The sequence below is a fragment of the Schistocerca nitens genome, unplaced genomic scaffold (assembly GCF_023898315.1).
Source record: "Schistocerca nitens isolate TAMUIC-IGC-003100 unplaced genomic scaffold, iqSchNite1.1 HiC_scaffold_208, whole genome shotgun sequence".
Taxonomy (NCBI): domain Eukaryota; kingdom Metazoa; phylum Arthropoda; class Insecta; order Orthoptera; family Acrididae; genus Schistocerca; species Schistocerca nitens.
Genome location: NW_026045749.1, coordinates 76,995 through 93,226, shown reverse-complemented (window position 1 = coordinate 93,226; position 16,232 = coordinate 76,995). Strand labels below are relative to the sequence as shown.

At 59.5% G+C, this 16,232-nt stretch overlaps 2 protein-coding genes across 2 annotated transcripts; both read left to right on the top strand.

The window, feature by feature from the left end:
- The first annotated feature begins 1,547 nt into the window (after positions 1–1,547).
- Positions 1,548–2,333, top strand: LOC126220884 (uncharacterized). The gene has a single exon (XM_049942162.1). The coding sequence runs from the start codon at positions 1,548–1,550 to the stop codon at positions 2,331–2,333; it is 786 nt and encodes a 261-aa protein (XP_049798119.1).
- Positions 2,334–14,629: 12,296 nt separating this feature from the next.
- On the top strand, positions 14,630–15,409 carry LOC126220883 (uncharacterized). Its single transcript, XM_049942161.1, has one exon. It carries the CDS (start codon positions 14,630–14,632, stop codon positions 15,407–15,409), a length of 780 nt encoding a protein of 259 aa, XP_049798118.1.
- Positions 15,410–16,232: the final 823 nt, after the last annotated feature.

Sequence of the window (16,232 nt, the reverse complement as noted above, 5' to 3'; positions counted from 1 at the left end):
TTCCCATCCCTCACAGTTCGACACTCGGCACGTACCTGTCTAAAAACGCATTTTTACCATTGCCTTGCACTTTCTCCATGAACACTCAACATTGTCAGTGTCGGAACAGGCATTTGCCTTTTCATCTGTCGGGTCGTCTGCAAATCTGCCTTCTATTACTCTTGCTAGCCAAAACAGATAGATACACCGTCCTCCCTGCAACGGCCTTATGATCACTGCGTCCCTGTTCTGCACATACAGAGTCGAAACACGTTCGGGTCTGTTTGTCATCCGTAGGTCCACGATGTTATCTCCACGAGTCGGTTCTCTGTTCATTTTGCTCGAGGTGATTTTCGGACAGTGCACTCAGTATAATGTCACTCGATGCTCTCTGTCCCCCTACCACCCGTCCTGAACATCATCTGAGTGTCCCAGTCTATATCGGGTAAATTGAAATCTCCACCTAAGACCCTAACATGCTGAGGAAAATGTATGTGAAATGTGTTTCCAAAATCCGTCTCTCCGTTGTTCTGCCACTAATGCTGCTGCGTCGGGAGGTCGGTCAAAGGAGCCAATTATTATTAAACCTAGCTCGGTTGTTGGGTGTAACCTCCACCCACAATATTTCACAGGAACCATCCACCTCTACTTCACTACAGGATCAAAACTACTACTCAAACAGCGACGAACACACCACCACCGGTTGCATGCAATCGAGCCTTTCTAAAACACCGTCTGTACCTTTGTGACAATTTCGGCAGAATTTATCCCTGGCGTCAGCCAGCTTTCTGTACCTTATCACGATTGCAGAGCTTCGGTGCTTTCTCTGTCAGCGCTTGCGGTTCCGGTACTGTACCAACGCAGCTTCGACAGTTGACAATTAACAAACGATACCGATTGCTGCTTGGTCCCCGCACCCGTTGAGGCTGCTGTTGCCCCCTTTCTGTACTTGCCCAAGGCCATCTAACCTAACAAAACCGCCCAGCCCACGCCACACAACCCCTGCTACCCGTGTAGCCGCTTGTTGCGTGTAGTGCTCTCCACCTAAGACTATAACATGCCTTCGACATTCGCAGTGTACAACACCTTAGGTTAGGGTTGGCGTCGCTTGGGTTAGGTTAGGTTACGTTAGGTGGACGTGGGTTAGGTTAAGGGTTAAAGTTAGGTTAGGCGTCAAAGTTAGGTTAAGCGTTCGGACGTGAGGCGTCAGGTGGCCGCACCTACCTTACGGCCGGACATCTTAGGTTAGGCTAAGGGCGCCGAGGTCACGTTACGTTCACCTTCGGGCGCCACACGTAGCTGTCACAGGTAGGTAGTAGTTCGGTCGGTCGGTCGTCGGCAAGCCGCAAAAAACTACAGACGACGTCGACAACAAGACCGAGCAGGAGGCAGATATATACCGAGCGCCAAAGAGACCGACCACACACACACACACACACACACACACACAAAACAACAAACACCACCCACCGGCCAAAGGGGCACCAAAAAAACCCACAAAGCCGAGCACCACACGTCGCGACCAGAGGCAACCCGCAACCGCAACGGCGCTTTCCGCACCGGGCCGGATGCACGTACGACAACACCGCTACCCGTACACAAGGCCTCCCATTGCACACAGCCGCTCTGTGTTCAACATCATCAATGGCGCGCCCGCGGCTCGTCGCGGTCGCAGCCATGACGCCGCCGCCACTTTTGCACCAACACATTCACGCACCGCAAAACAGCTCGCCGACCCACCGACACAGCACAGCCGACAAACAAAAACAACCGCGGCGGCGGCAACAAAACAAAACAAACACCTCGCACCAAGCGTCCGACAGAAAACAAACGGACAGGCACACAGGCCTCTGCTAACGACCACGACACAGCGGCACGCTGCCCCTTTCCCGCCACTCTCGATTCACAGCGCACGCGACCCCGTCGTCGACGACGACACGCGACGGGCTCGCTTCCCGCAACCTACACCTTTCCGCCACTACGCACGGCTCCACCCGACGCCCGTCGCAACGGCACTACTGCACGCACTATCACCCCCGCCGCCGCCGCCGCCGCCGCCGCCGCCGCCTCCTCCTCTCTCCCCCTTCCCGTACACAACAACACAGCCAAAAACACACTCACGACCCAAACATAACAACATGGCACGTGCATCGGCGCACACCCCCAACCAGTCACCGTCGACACAACCACACGCAAGGCACGGAAAAACCGGCGTCCTTCCACGTTGCCATCAAAGCAGCACAAACAACCACACAGGAGGAACCACCAACAACTGCCGGCCGGCCGGCAACCACCAAACGCACATTCCCGCTCGCCACCACACACCTCTCGGCAGCCGTTTCGCAAAGACATGACATGACATGACGCGACATCATCGCATCACGGGCGACGCACGCACACCGACCCACTTTCCCGCCCGTCTCTCTCTCTCTTTTTCTTCCGACGCCTTCGGCCGAGCACACACGTACGTGGCACAACGCCCAACACAGTCACACACAGTCGACAGGCGCACGCCCAGGCACGCAACGACGCAGCGCAGCAAAGGCGCCCGCGACACATACCTCCTCTCCCGTCTCGCCGCCGACCGCCAGCCAGCCACTCGCAATGTGCACTGGCCAACCGGACACACGTCCACCGCGCCGCCTCCGACCACCCGCCAGGGGGCGCTCACGTCCGCGACAACAGCGCGGCCCGCCGCCGGGCGGGCCCAGCCCGGCCCAGGCGGCGCGCGCTGCTCTGCACTCGGCGCGCCGCGCCACACATCCTGCTGCAGACCGGGCTCGTCTCTCTGTACGCGTCTGCGTCTGCCCGCATCTCATCTTCCTGCGCATCAACACAAACGAGGCCACGTGAGCAAACCCCCGTCACAACGCCACATCACGCACTGCCTTGTCGACCGCCTAAATAAATGCACTCACCCACCAGCCATCCGCTTCGTCCTCTTCTTGCTTACTCGTTGTTCGTCGTTGTTGCTGCTGCACCAGCACCAGCACCAGCACCGGCGGCGGCGGCGGCGGCGGCGGCGGCGGCGGCGGCGGCGGCGGCGGCGGCAGCGGCAGCGGCAGCGCACACAGCCCCCAGCCGGCCGCATCCGAGGGGGCCCCGCCGCCAGCGTCGCCTCCTTGGGCACAGGTGCGGTGCTGTGGCCGCCCATCCAACCGCATTTGCTGGCCGTCCCAGCCGCCAGGCAGGCGTTCCCACTGCCGCGCACCGCCTCTGCTGCAGAAGACGAACAAACGAAACGTACAAACATACACGCACCCGAAGCGTGGCCACACACGGACGGGACCGACAGGCTCCAAGGCGACCAAACGATGGAAAAACAAACACAAAAACAAAAGACACGCGAGCGAGCGAGCAAGCACGCAGTCGCCTCGCCTCTGTCCTCCCGCCCCCGCCCTTCTCCCCACCACATGCCCACAAACACCACCGCCTGCCCGCATCTCCACATTCGCCCCCTCCATTTGTTCCCTTGCGTTCGTTCCTTCCTTCCTTCCATGTGTCTGCGTGCGCGGCGCCTCTCCAACATCCGCCGTCCGTCCGTCCCGTTTTCGCCGTACCACACGCCACCGTCGGCGCCGCCTCGCCTCCTCCCAGTCCACCACCGCCGCCGCCCCTGTCCGCCCCGCACACCACCATACACCGCTGCTTGTCCCGGCCGTTGCCACCAAAGGCGCCAGCCGCAAACCGCGCCAAACGCCGCAGCGCGCGTGCGTCCTTCCTTCTTGCTTGCTTCTCCGTGCCGACGCTGCCTCTATTCCCGCACCCATTCGGCCGACAAGCACTGGCGTCGACGACACAGCCGTTGGGCTCCGGCACTGCGCGTACCGGAGTTACACGCGCACCCCCCCTCGCGAACGCACGACTCATTCTCTTTGTTGTTTCTCCTCTTTCTTACGTCTTCGTTTCTTGTTTGTTTGTTTTTTTTTTTTTCCTCCCACCGCCGCATGTGACACAATGGCCTCCCTCCCCCTTTCGTTCGTTGTCGCCGCTTTGTTTCTCTTTCTCATTGGTGCACGTCCGACGCGCTCCATTTCCACCACACCACGGCCATCGGCCTCCTCAACGGGCAGGCGCAGTGTGCCATTCTCCGGCGCACAAGCACACCGCGCGGCTCGCTCTCCTCGCCCCCACGCCACGCCACGCCACGCAGCACAAATGATGCTGTCTCGCAACACGACACACGGTGCGCACACCCCCGACCACGCGGCTCTTAAAAGGCATGGCACCGGCGACATGCGCCGCCCCGGCCCGCATCCGTCGTCTCACGTTCACTGCCGGCCGCGTCTGAGGCTACAACCGCACCACAACAACGGTCCCCTCCCGGCAACACATTTGTTGCACAAACACAACCGCCGAGCGCAGCGCGAGCCACCCACACGCGCCCTCCCCGTCTTTAAAAGCCTCCGCGTCTCCTTTCTCCTTTCGCGCCCCTCCCATCTCCCGAATATGCCAGCAGCGGTGCCACTACCGCGAAACGGACACGCCTTCCGGGCCACATGCAAGGGCACGCCCACCACCAACTACTGCCATATTCGCGGACGCAGTTAGGCAACACGCAACGCACTCTCCACCTACTTTCTCTCTCTCGTCCATTCTCTTTAAAACACACGAACCAACCAACCACGGCTAACACACTTTTTCGCGACACCTTTGACTGCGTTATCTTGACCGTGACGGCAGCTATCGACCTTCCAATTCCCCACTAAACACACACACACCCCTACATACACACCCTTCGCTACACCGGACAACAACAGCGTACACAACAGGAGGGCACACGAAACGGCAGGCAAGGGCAACGCATTCTCATAGATTCCTCCTCCGAGCCATGTCGGCGAACGTTTCATCCGGGAAGGCAATGCAATTCAGCCGTCACCACGGCCGACACCTGCAGCCGCGCCGTAAACGCCTTTCAGTGCGGCTGCAATGCACGGGAACGTTCCGTTGCTATAGACAGCGCCTCTCCGTTTTTCCCTGCTTCGTTTTCCGGTGATTGCTTCTCCATTTTGTTTGTTTTATTACTTTCCGTTCCCCTCCTCCACCATTGTTTCCGTCCCCAACAGTTTTGCTCATTCCACACGTTCTGCCCAGACACGACACTCGACCGATCAAAGGTCAGCCTTTCGTCACCGTTCGCGGCGCCGACGGTGCCACAGTGCGACTGGTGTGAACACCGACACGTTGCCATGACGCCGGTGTACCGCGCCGATATTGACAGTTACTCAGAGCCGCCGGATCGGATCACATCACCGACACACCTGCCATTTCACACCGGGGGACACAGACCAACGAAACGCGTGTACGCCCATAACAACAAACAACGACCGTCGTCGTCTAGCCTCACGCTTACTGTACTCAACCGAACACACGTGCACCGTGAATGACGTGCGTGCGCACAACAGTCCAATCAATCATCAGTCAAACTGCAGAAACGGCTATCATCAAATCAAGGGCCAAATAGGTACACCACCGTGCGTGTCGCCTACCCCACCCGCCCGTACATTTCTTGGCGACTTCGTAATGGATGATAGTACGACACGTCCATTTAAAACGTCACCAACACACACACACCAACGCGCCGTACAGCAAAGGGAATAGTCGACGGCAACACAACATTTCACCCTCGCCATCATGTATGATGTGACAACAGACGGCCGTAACGGTGACATCCAACAATCAATCAATCGCGAGGACTTTCAATTGCAGTCACGTGACTAACCGGGCAGACGGAGACAAAGACATGAATCAGCGCCACAGACAGCACCAACACCTCCTATCGATCTATCTGTGTGTCGACAAACAACCACGCCAAGACTCGTGCACGCATTCCACGTCACACCGGCGGCAACCAAACCCTCGCGGCCGTACCCCAGTAACCACAACCACAACCACATTCGAGACCACACCACCACGGCACAGCAGCACCACCAGCTGCCTCGCAACCAACCAAACCGGGTAGCTATGCCGCCCCTCTCACTCACTCACTCACTCACACACACACAAACAATTCCGCTCTTCCCGCAAAGGCAATTTGGTGGCCCTGAAAAGGGCCGTTTTGCCGCTCTCGCAACGGAGGGAGCTTCCTTCCTTCCTTCCTTCCTTCCTTCCTTCCTTCCAAGAGCCGAAGTAACAACCTCCTCCTTACTTGGAGCTCGTGTACTTGGTCACCGCCTTCGTGCCCTCGCTCACGGCGTGCTTGGCCAGCTCGCCAGGCAGCAAGAGCCGCACAGCCGTCTGGATCTCGCGGGACGTGATGGTCGAGCGCTTGTTGTAGTGCGCCAGGCGAGACGCCTCGGCCGCAATGCGCTCGAAAATGTCGTTCACGAAGCTGTTCATGATGCTCATCGCCTTCGACGAGATGCCCGTGTCGGGGTGCACCTGCTTCAGCACCTTGTAGATGTAGATGGCATAGCTCTCCTTCCTCTTGCGCTTCTTCTTCTTGTCGCCCTTCGAAATGTTCTTCTGCGCCTTGCCGGCCTTCTTGGCGGCCTTCCCGCTAGTCTTGGGCGGCATCTCGAACGTACAACAACAGGCAGCAAGCGCTCCGCTCTAGTCAGCGTCTCCCCACACAGTGGCACCCGCCGCTACCGCAACACCGCACCTTTACCAGCTCGCCCTGTTGCGGCCGCCGACCAATGGGGCGCGCGCGCAACCGGCCGCCGCACCCGAGCCCATAAAGGGACCCCCACCCCGCCGCCGCCGGCACACGCACGCACTCCGCTGCTCGACTCGCTGCGGCTCGCACCGTTACGGTTACGTGTTTAGCGCTTACGCCACTAGCCAAACGCCATGTCCGGACGCGGAAAGGGAGGCAAAGTCAAGGGCAAGTCAAAGTCCCGCTCAAGCAGGGCTGGGCTCCAGTTCCCGGTCGGCAGAATCCACCGCCTCCTGCGCAAGGGAAACTACGCCGAGCGCGTCGGCGCCGGGGCGCCCGTCTACCTCGCCGCCGTCATGGAGTACCTCGCGGCTGAGGTGCTCGAGCTGGCCGGAAACGCGGCCCGCGACAACAAGAAGACGCGCATCATCCCGCGCCACCTGCAGCTCGCCATCCGCAACGACGAGGAGCTCAACAAGCTCTTGTCGGGCGTCACCATCGCACAGGGTGGTGTCCTGCCCAACATCCAGGCCGTCCTGCTGCCAAAGAAGACCGAGAAGAAGGCCTAAACAGGGACCGCGGCGCTGCGCTTGCGTGCTCCCTGCACGCAAACGCAAACGCGCCTTTGCCTTGCCGGCTCGCCTCACAACAATCGGCCCTTTTCAGGGCCACCACACAAACCTACGTCCAAAGCAAAGTTTCCGTCGTCCTCGCCGCACTTTACAACAACGTCCACAGCGCCGGCGCACGTCCGCCATCTTGTCCACAGCCCGTGTGGCCGAACACACACACATTTTTTCTGCACCCCTCCACGCACGCACAGTCGCGTTCCAAACAACGACAACGACATCAATACACCAATAATGTGATGTGATCATTGTTAATATGTTCATAATTAAAAGAGCGCGTAACGGCCCGACGACGGACGACACGCGGGCCGCCGCGCGCGCTCTCCAAACACACAGGCACAGGACAAACCAAACCAAACCAAACAGCTGATCCGATCGATGATCCGGCCCGCGCCACAAACAAACCACGCACACACCGGACTCAGCCGCGCCCTCCCGCATCCATCATCACACACGTCACGTCGAAACTCCAAACGGAACGCACGCACGCAAAGCAACAGAGGCGCACAACAACAACAACAACAACAACAACAAACACACACACACAGAGGCAGGCAGGCAACACAGACCCTTTCGCACTTTTCAATTTCCGAACAGTGTGGTGGCCCTGAAAAGGGCCGTTTTTCGTCTCTCCCACCAAGCACGGGCAACGGCACGGCCGCGGGAAGGCCACAGCACAGCACACCGGCTGCCTGCCTAACCGCCGAAACCGTACAGGGTGCGCCCCTGCCTCTTCAGGGCGTACACCACGTCCATGGCCGTCACAGTCTTGCGCTTGGCGTGCTCAGTGTACGTCACCGCGTCGCGGATCACGTTCTCCAGGAACACCTTCAGCACTCCGCGGGTCTCCTCGTAGATCAGACCAGAGATGCGCTTCACGCCGCCCCTGCGAGCCAGGCGGCGGATGGCGGGCTTCGTGATGCCCTGGATGTTGTCGCGCAACACCTTGCGGTGCCGCTTGGCGCCACCCTTGCCCAGCCCCTTTCCTCCCTTGCCGCGGCCTGTCATTCTTCCTCCTCCTCAAGCAACAAAAAAAGCACAAGCGGCAGCTCCTCACCCGGCGCTAGCGAGTCGGCTACGGTGCGCCGTGAGCGCGCGCCGCCCCCCTATATAGACTCTGGCCCGCCCTCCCCCCACCACGCGCACCGAGGGCATATAAGCGCAGCACGGGCCCGCGCGGGCCCGTTGTCAAGGCAGCACCGGACGCTTCGCTACCGCACGCACCGCTAACCGCTATGGCCCGCACAAAGCAAACGGCCCGCAAGTCCACCGGCGGAAAGGCGCCGCGCAAACAGCTCGCCACCAAGGCGGCGAGGAAGAGCGCGCCCGCCACCGGCGGCGTCAAGAAGCCCCACCGCTACAGGCCGGGCACCGTCGCCCTGCGAGAAATCAGGCGCTACCAGAAGAGCACAGAGCTGCTCATCCGCAAGCTGCCGTTCCAGCGCCTAGTGCGCGAGATCGCCCAGGACTTCAAGACCGACCTGCGCTTCCAGAGCTCCGCAGTCATGGCCCTGCAGGAGGCCAGCGAGGCCTACCTCGTCGGCCTCTTCGAAGACACCAACCTGTGCGCAATCCACGCCAAGCGCGTCACCATCATGCCCAAGGACATCCAGCTCGCGCGCCGCATCCGCGGCGAGCGCGCCTAAACCGCTTAGCCGCGGCACGGCACCGCACGCGCGCAACACAAAAAAAACGGCCCTTTTCAGGGCCACTAACATCTCTCCGTCGCGAGCAAAACTTTTGTCGGTCTTGCCGCCCAGCCTCTCTCTCTAGCCCCGTTAAAACAACCACCACAATTCCCCACCCTCCCTCCCGTACACAGCCGCTCTCGCCAACAATCACAATCGACGTCATCCCACCCCACCCCTTCAAATACACACAAACAAACAGCCGGACGACGTCACCACGGGTGGCTGGCCGCCGCCGTCTCCGAGGCGCCACCGCGCCTTCCCAATTCCCGCCGGCCACTTCCACGTCTCAACGTCCCCGTCCCCCTTTCACACAGAGAGGACACACACATAACAAACAAGACGCGCCATCCGCAAAGCAAGCAAACAAACAGAGTCTCCAGAAACATGAGAAACCAACCGTCGGCCGCCGCACAAAATACAAAACACAAAACAAAACGGCCACAACCGCTCCGCTACCGCGCGCCGCCGCCTACCGCCACCGGCCCCACAATCCAACCACCACGGCACGCACACAGTACCCACAAGGGTCATACAGAAACGCCACACAAACACCAACCAACACACACACACACACACACACACACACACACCCCGGCGCATGCACGCACGGCCACCCAAACAAGACAACACAACGCGCCAAGCACGACAATCAACGCCTTCCCGACGTCCTCTGATGGCCCTGAGAAGGGCCGTTTTGGGCCGCGCGCAGCCGTGCCATCGCGCGCCACTAGACGACGCGGGGGAGGGGGGTGGGGGACGACGGGGTCAAGCGCCAGCCCTTCCCTTCCTTCCCCTTTCCTTTCTTTACTTTAACTTCACTTCTTCTTCTTGGGCGAAGCCTTCGCCTTAGACGGCGTCGTCGCCTTCTTCGGGCGCGGCGCCTTCGGCTTCTTCGTCGGAACCTTCGCGGCCTTCTTCGCCTTCGACGGCGACTTGGCCTTGGCCGGCTTGGCCGCAGCCGCCTTCTTCGCACCCGCGGGAGCCGCCGACGCCGCAGACGCCTTCTTGGCGGCGCCCGCCTTCCGACCGGTCGCCGCCTTCACGCCACCAGCCTTCTTTGCGCCGGCCGCACGGGCGCCCTTCTTCTCCTTGCTGGCCGGAGCGGCGCGCTTCTTCTTCGCACCGCCGGCACGGGCCTTGCCGCCCTCGGCCGCCCCGCCGCCGGCGCCGGCAAGCTTGAAAGAGCCGGACGCGCCCTTCCCCTTCGTCTGCACCAGCTCGCCAGCCACGACGGCCGACTTGAGGTACTTCTTGATAAAGGGCGCCAGCTTCTCCGCGTCCAGCTTGTAGTGCGCGGCAATGTACTTCTTGATCGCCTGCAGCGACGAGCCGCCGCGCTCCTTCAGACTCTTGATGGCGGCCGTCACCATCTCAGAGGTGCGCGGGTGCGCAGGCTTGGCGCGCGGCTTCTTCGCAGACGCCGCAGACTTGGCCTTCTTCGTCGTGCCGGTGGCGGCGGGTGCCGCAGCAGTCTCGTTCGTAGCCGCCTGATCTGCCATTATTTCGACGACGCGCGTACACACACGAGAGCGAGAGCGAGAGCGGCAGGCGGCAAGCACGGCGGCAGAGAATAGCCGCCGCGCCGCCAGGCCCAGCCAGTGTCGCGGGCGGGCGCGGACGGCCGAGAGAGCGGCCGCCACTCTGCGCGCCGCCGCGCCGCGCCTCCCGCGCTTGCTACCGCCCAACGTCCGACAGCCTGTGCGGACCAGCCCCAAACCTGCGCCGCAACCACCCGCGCCGTTCAAACCACCGAGGATGGGGCTACACACGGCCACACCACAGTCGCCAACCAGTCGCCACGGCAGCGCCGCAAACCACGGCCAAACTGCAGCTACCGCGCGCTACAGCCTGGCTCGGCCCGCCGAGAATCGCCGCCCCCGCCCACATGCCGCCCCCACAGCCCCAGCCGACGACCCGCCACAATGGCCAAACCTTCGGCAAAAGTGCCACACCGTCGCCGCGCCAGCCCGGCCAGCGCGGCCGCCGCCACAGCCACACAAGCGGAGGCGTGCGGCGATGCCGGCCGTGCAAACGCACCTCCGCCGCCCCATCGCCCTCCCACCGTTTCCCGATCGGCCCGCAGCCGTCGGGCCACCTCGCCCGCCAACATTCGCGCCCCTTTCTCACAAAATTGCCCGCCGCAAACAAAACGGGCGCCGCCTGCGCAACATCGGCACCGGCCAACCGAGCGCCGCCGCCCCTCGCCGCTTACGCGAGGGGGGCTGACCGCCGTCCGCAACTACAGACACACCGAATCTGCCTCCAAGCACACACGACAGCCGACCTCCTACATTTATACGCCGCAAGCCACCCAACGGTGTGTGGCGGAGGGCACTTTTTACGTTACGTGCCACTGTCGTCATTGCCTCCCTTTGCCGTTCCAGTCGCGTATGGTTCGCGGGAACAACGACTGTCTGAAAGCCTCCGTGCGCGCTCGAATCTCTCTACTTTTACTACATTCGGGATCTCCTCGGGAGGTATATACGTACGGGGAAGCAATATATTCGATACCTCATCCGGAAACGCACCCTCTCGAAAACCTGGCGAGCAAGCTACACCGCGATGCAGAGAGCGCCTCCCTTGCAGAGTCTGCCACTTAACTATCACGGTTACCACATAACCCTGTGACGAAACGTTGGACCTTTCTCTATCTCCTCCGTCAACCCGACCTGCTACGCATCCCACACTGGTGGGCAACACTCACGTATGGGTCGGTCGAACGCGTGTTTTTGTAAGCCACCTCCTTTGTTGATGGACTACATTTTTGCTAAGCATTCTCCCAGTGCATCTCAACCTGGTACCCGCCTTACCAACAATTACTTTTATCTGATCATCATTCCACTTCCAAATCATTCCGCACGCATACTCCCAGATACATATTTTACAGACGTCACAGCTACCAGTGTTTGTCCCGCTATCATATAATCAATCATACAATAAACGATCCTTCTTTCTGTATATTCGCAATACATCACATTTGTCTATGTTAAGGGGACAGTTGCCACTCCCTGCACCGGGTGCCTATCCGCTGCCGATCGTCCTGCAACCTCTCTGTATACTACATACAGCACATCATCCGCGAAACGACGCATGGAACGTCCGGCACTATCTACTAGCTCATTTATATGATATGAATTGTGAAAAGCAATGGTCCCATAACACTCCCCCGTGGCACGCCAGGGGTTACTTTAACGTCTGTAGACGTCTGTCTCTCCATTGATAACAACATGCTGTGTTCCGTCTGCTAACATCTCGTCAATCCAGCCACACAGTTGGTCTGATATTCTGTAGACTCTTACGTCGTTTATCAGGCGACGGTGCGGAGCTGTATCGAACGCCTTCCGGACGTCAACGACAATGGCATCCACCTGGGAGCCTGTATCTCATATTTTCTGGGTCTCATGCGCAAATAAAGCGAGCTGGGGGTCTCACACACGATCGCTGTTTCCGGAATCCAACATGGATTCCTACATAGTAGACTCTGGAGTTTCCACAAACGACATGATACTCGAGCAAACAACATGTTCTACAACACATCGACGTCAGAGATATGGGTCTATGGTTTTTGCGCATCTGCTCGACGACTGGGACTACCTGTGCTCTTTTCCAATCATTTGGAACCCTCCCTTCCTCTCCAGAGACTTGCGGTACACGGCTGTTAGAAGGGGGGCAGGTTGTTTCGCGTACCCTGTGTAGGAATCGCGAATTGGTAATCCCGTCGGGTCCGGCGGACTTTCCCATTCCTCCTTGGACACTTATTTCGATGTCAGCCGGTTTCTCGTTCGTGCGAGCATTTAGAGACGGAACTGCAGTGCGGTCCGTCCTCTGTGAAACAGCTTTGGAAACAGGTGTTTAGGTATTTCACAGCTTTACGCGTGTCATCCTCTGTTTCAATGCCATCACCATGCCGGAGTGTCTGGATATGCTGTTTCGAGCCACTTACTGATTCAACGCAAGACCGGAACGTCCTAGCATTTTCTGTCAACGTCGGTACATAGGGTTTGTTCTACTTTCGAATTCACTGAACGCTTCACGCATAGCCCTCCTTACGCTCACACTTTGGACATCGTTTAGCTTCTGTTTGTCTCGGAGGTTTTGGCTGCGTTTAAACTTTGGGTGAAGCTCTCTTTGCTTTCGCAACAGTTTCCTAACGTTGTTGTTGTAGTATACCACGGTGGGTTTTTTTTCCCATCCCTCACAGTTCGACACTCGGCACGTACCTGTCTAAAAACGCATTTTTACCATTGCCTTGCACTTTCTCCATGAACACTCAACATTGTCAGTGTCGGAACAGGCATTTGCCTTTTCATCTGTCGGGTCGTCTGCAAATCTGCCTTCTATTACTCTTGCTAGCCAAAACAGATAGATACACCGTCCTCCCTGCAACGGCCTTATGATCACTGCGTCCCTGTTCTGCACATACAGAGTCGAAACACGTTCGGGTCTGTTTGTCATCCGTAGGTCCACGATGTTATCTCCACGAGTCGGTTCTCTGTTCATTTTGCTCGAGGTGATTTTCGGACAGTGCACTCAGTATAATGTCACTCGATGCTCTCTGTCCCCCTACCACCCGTCCTGAACATCATCTGAGTGTCCCAGTCTATATCGGGTAAATTGAAATCTCCACCTAAGACCCTAACATGCTGAGGAAAATGTATGTGAAATGTGTTTCCAAAATCCGTCTCTCCGTTGTTCTGCCACTAATGCTGCTGCGTCGGGAGGTCGGTCAAAGGAGCCAATTATTATTAAACCTAGCTCGGTTGTTGGGTGTAACCTCCACCCACAATATTTCACAGGAACCATCCACCTCTACTTCACTACAGGATCAAAACTACTACTCAAACAGCGACGAACACACCACCACCGGTTGCATGCAATCGAGCCTTTCTAAAACACCGTCTGTACCTTTGTGACAATTTCGGCAGAATTTATCCCTGGCGTCAGCCAGCTTTCTGTACCTTATCACGATTGCAGAGCTTCGGTGCTTTCTCTGTCAGCGCTTGCGGTTCCGGTACTGTACCAACGCAGCTTCGACAGTTGACAATTAACAAACGATACCGATTGCTGCTTGGTCCCCGCACCCGTTGAGGCTGCTGTTGCCCCCTTTCTGTACTTGCCCAAGGCCATCTAACCTAACAAAACCGCCCAGCCCACGCCACACAACCCCTGCTACCCGTGTAGCCGCTTGTTGCGTGTAGTGCTCTCCACCTAAGACTATAACATGCCTTCGACATTCGCAGTGTACAACACCTTAGGTTAGGGTTGGCGTCGCTTGGGTTAGGTTAGGTTACGTTAGGTGGACGTGGGTTAGGTTAAGGGTTAAAGTTAGGTTAGGCGTCAAAGTTAGGTTAAGCGTTCGGACGTGAGGCGTCAGGTGGCCGCACCTACCTTACGGCCGGACATCTTAGGTTAGGCTAAGGGCGCCGAGGTCACGTTACGTTCACCTTCGGGCGCCACACGTAGCTGTCACAGGTAGGTAGTAGTTCGGTCGGTCGGTCGTCGGCAAGCCGCAAAAAACTACAGACGACGTCGACAACAAGACCGAGCAGGAGGCAGATATATACCGAGCGCCAAAGAGACCGACCACACACACACACACACACACACACACACAAAACAACAAACACCACCCACCGGCCAAAGGGGCACCAAAAAAACCCACAAAGCCGAGCACCACACGTCGCGACCAGAGGCAACCCGCAACCGCAACGGCGCTTTCCGCACCGGGCCGGATGCACGTACGACAACACCGCTACCCGTACACAAGGCCTCCCATTGCACACAGCCGCTCTGTGTTCAACATCATCAATGGCGCGCCCGCGGCTCGTCGCGGTCGCAGCCATGACGCCGCCGCCACTTTTGCACCAACACATTCACGCACCGCAAAACAGCTCGCCGACCCACCGACACAGCACAGCCGACAAACAAAAACAACCGCGGCGGCGGCAACAAAACAAAACAAACACCTCGCACCAAGCGTCCGACAGAAAACAAACGGACAGGCACACAGGCCTCTGCTAACGACCACGACACAGCGGCACGCTGCCCCTTTCCCGCCACTCTCGATTCACAGCGCACGCGACCCCGTCGTCGACGACGACACGCGACGGGCTCGCTTCCCGCAACCTACACCTTTCCGCCACTACGCACGGCTCCACCCGACGCCCGTCGCAACGGCACTACTGCACGCACTATCACCCCCGCCGCCGCCGCCGCCGCCGCCGCCTCCTCCTCTCTCCCCCTTCCCGTACACAACAACACAGCCAAAAACACACTCACGACCCAAACATAACAACATGGCACGTGCATCGGCGCACACCCCCAACCAGTCACCGTCGACACAACCACACGCAAGGCACGGAAAAACCGGCGTCCTTCCACGTTGCCATCAAAGCAGCACAAACAACCACACAGGAGGAACCACCAACAACTGCCGGCCGGCCGGCAACCACCAAACGCACATTCCCGCTCGCCACCACACACCTCTCGGCAGCCGTTTCGCAAAGACATGACATGACATGACGCGACATCATCGCATCACGGGCGACGCACGCACACCGACCCACTTTCCCGCCCGTCTCTCTCTCTCTTTTTCTTCCGACGCCTTCGGCCGAGCACACACGTACGTGGCACAACGCCCAACACAGTCACACACAGTCGACAGGCGCACGCCCAGGCACGCAACGACGCAGCGCAGCAAAGGCGCCCGCGACACATACCTCCTCTCCCGTCTCGCCGCCGACCGCCAGCCAGCCACTCGCAATGTGCACTGGCCAACCGGACACACGTCCACCGCGCCGCCTCCGACCACCCGCCAGGGGGCGCTCACGTCCGCGACAACAGCGCGGCCCGCCGCCGGGCGGGCCCAGCCCGGCCCAGGCGGCGCGCGCTGCTCTGCACTCGGCGCGCCGCGCCACACATCCTGCTGCAGACCGGGCTCGTCTCTCTGTACGCGTCTGCGTCTGCCCGCATCTCATCTTCCTGCGCATCAACACAAACGAGGCCACGTGAGCAAACCCCCGTCACAACGCCACATCACGCACTGCCTTGTCGACCGCCTAAATAAATGCACTCACCCACCAGCCATCCGCTTCGTCCTCTTCTTGCTTACTCGTTGTTCGTCGTTGTTGCTGCTGCACCAGCACCAGCACCAGCACCGGCGGCGGCGGCGGCGGCGGCGGCGGCGGCGGCGGCGGCGGCGGCGGCGGCGGCGGCGGCGGCGGCAGCGGCAGCGGCAGCGCACACAGCCCCCAGCCGGCCGCATCCGAGGGGGCCCCGCCGCCAGCGTCGCCTCCTTGGGCACAGGTGCGGTGCTGTGGCCGCCCATCCAACCGC

Excerpts from the sequence above, each read along its gene's own strand:
- LOC126220884 (XM_049942162.1), top strand. The coding sequence starts at position 1,548 with ATGCACGTACGACAACACCGCTACCCGTACACAAGGCCTCCCATTGCA.
- LOC126220883 (XM_049942161.1), top strand. The coding sequence starts at position 14,630 with ATGCACGTACGACAACACCGCTACCCGTACACAAGGCCTCCCATTGCA.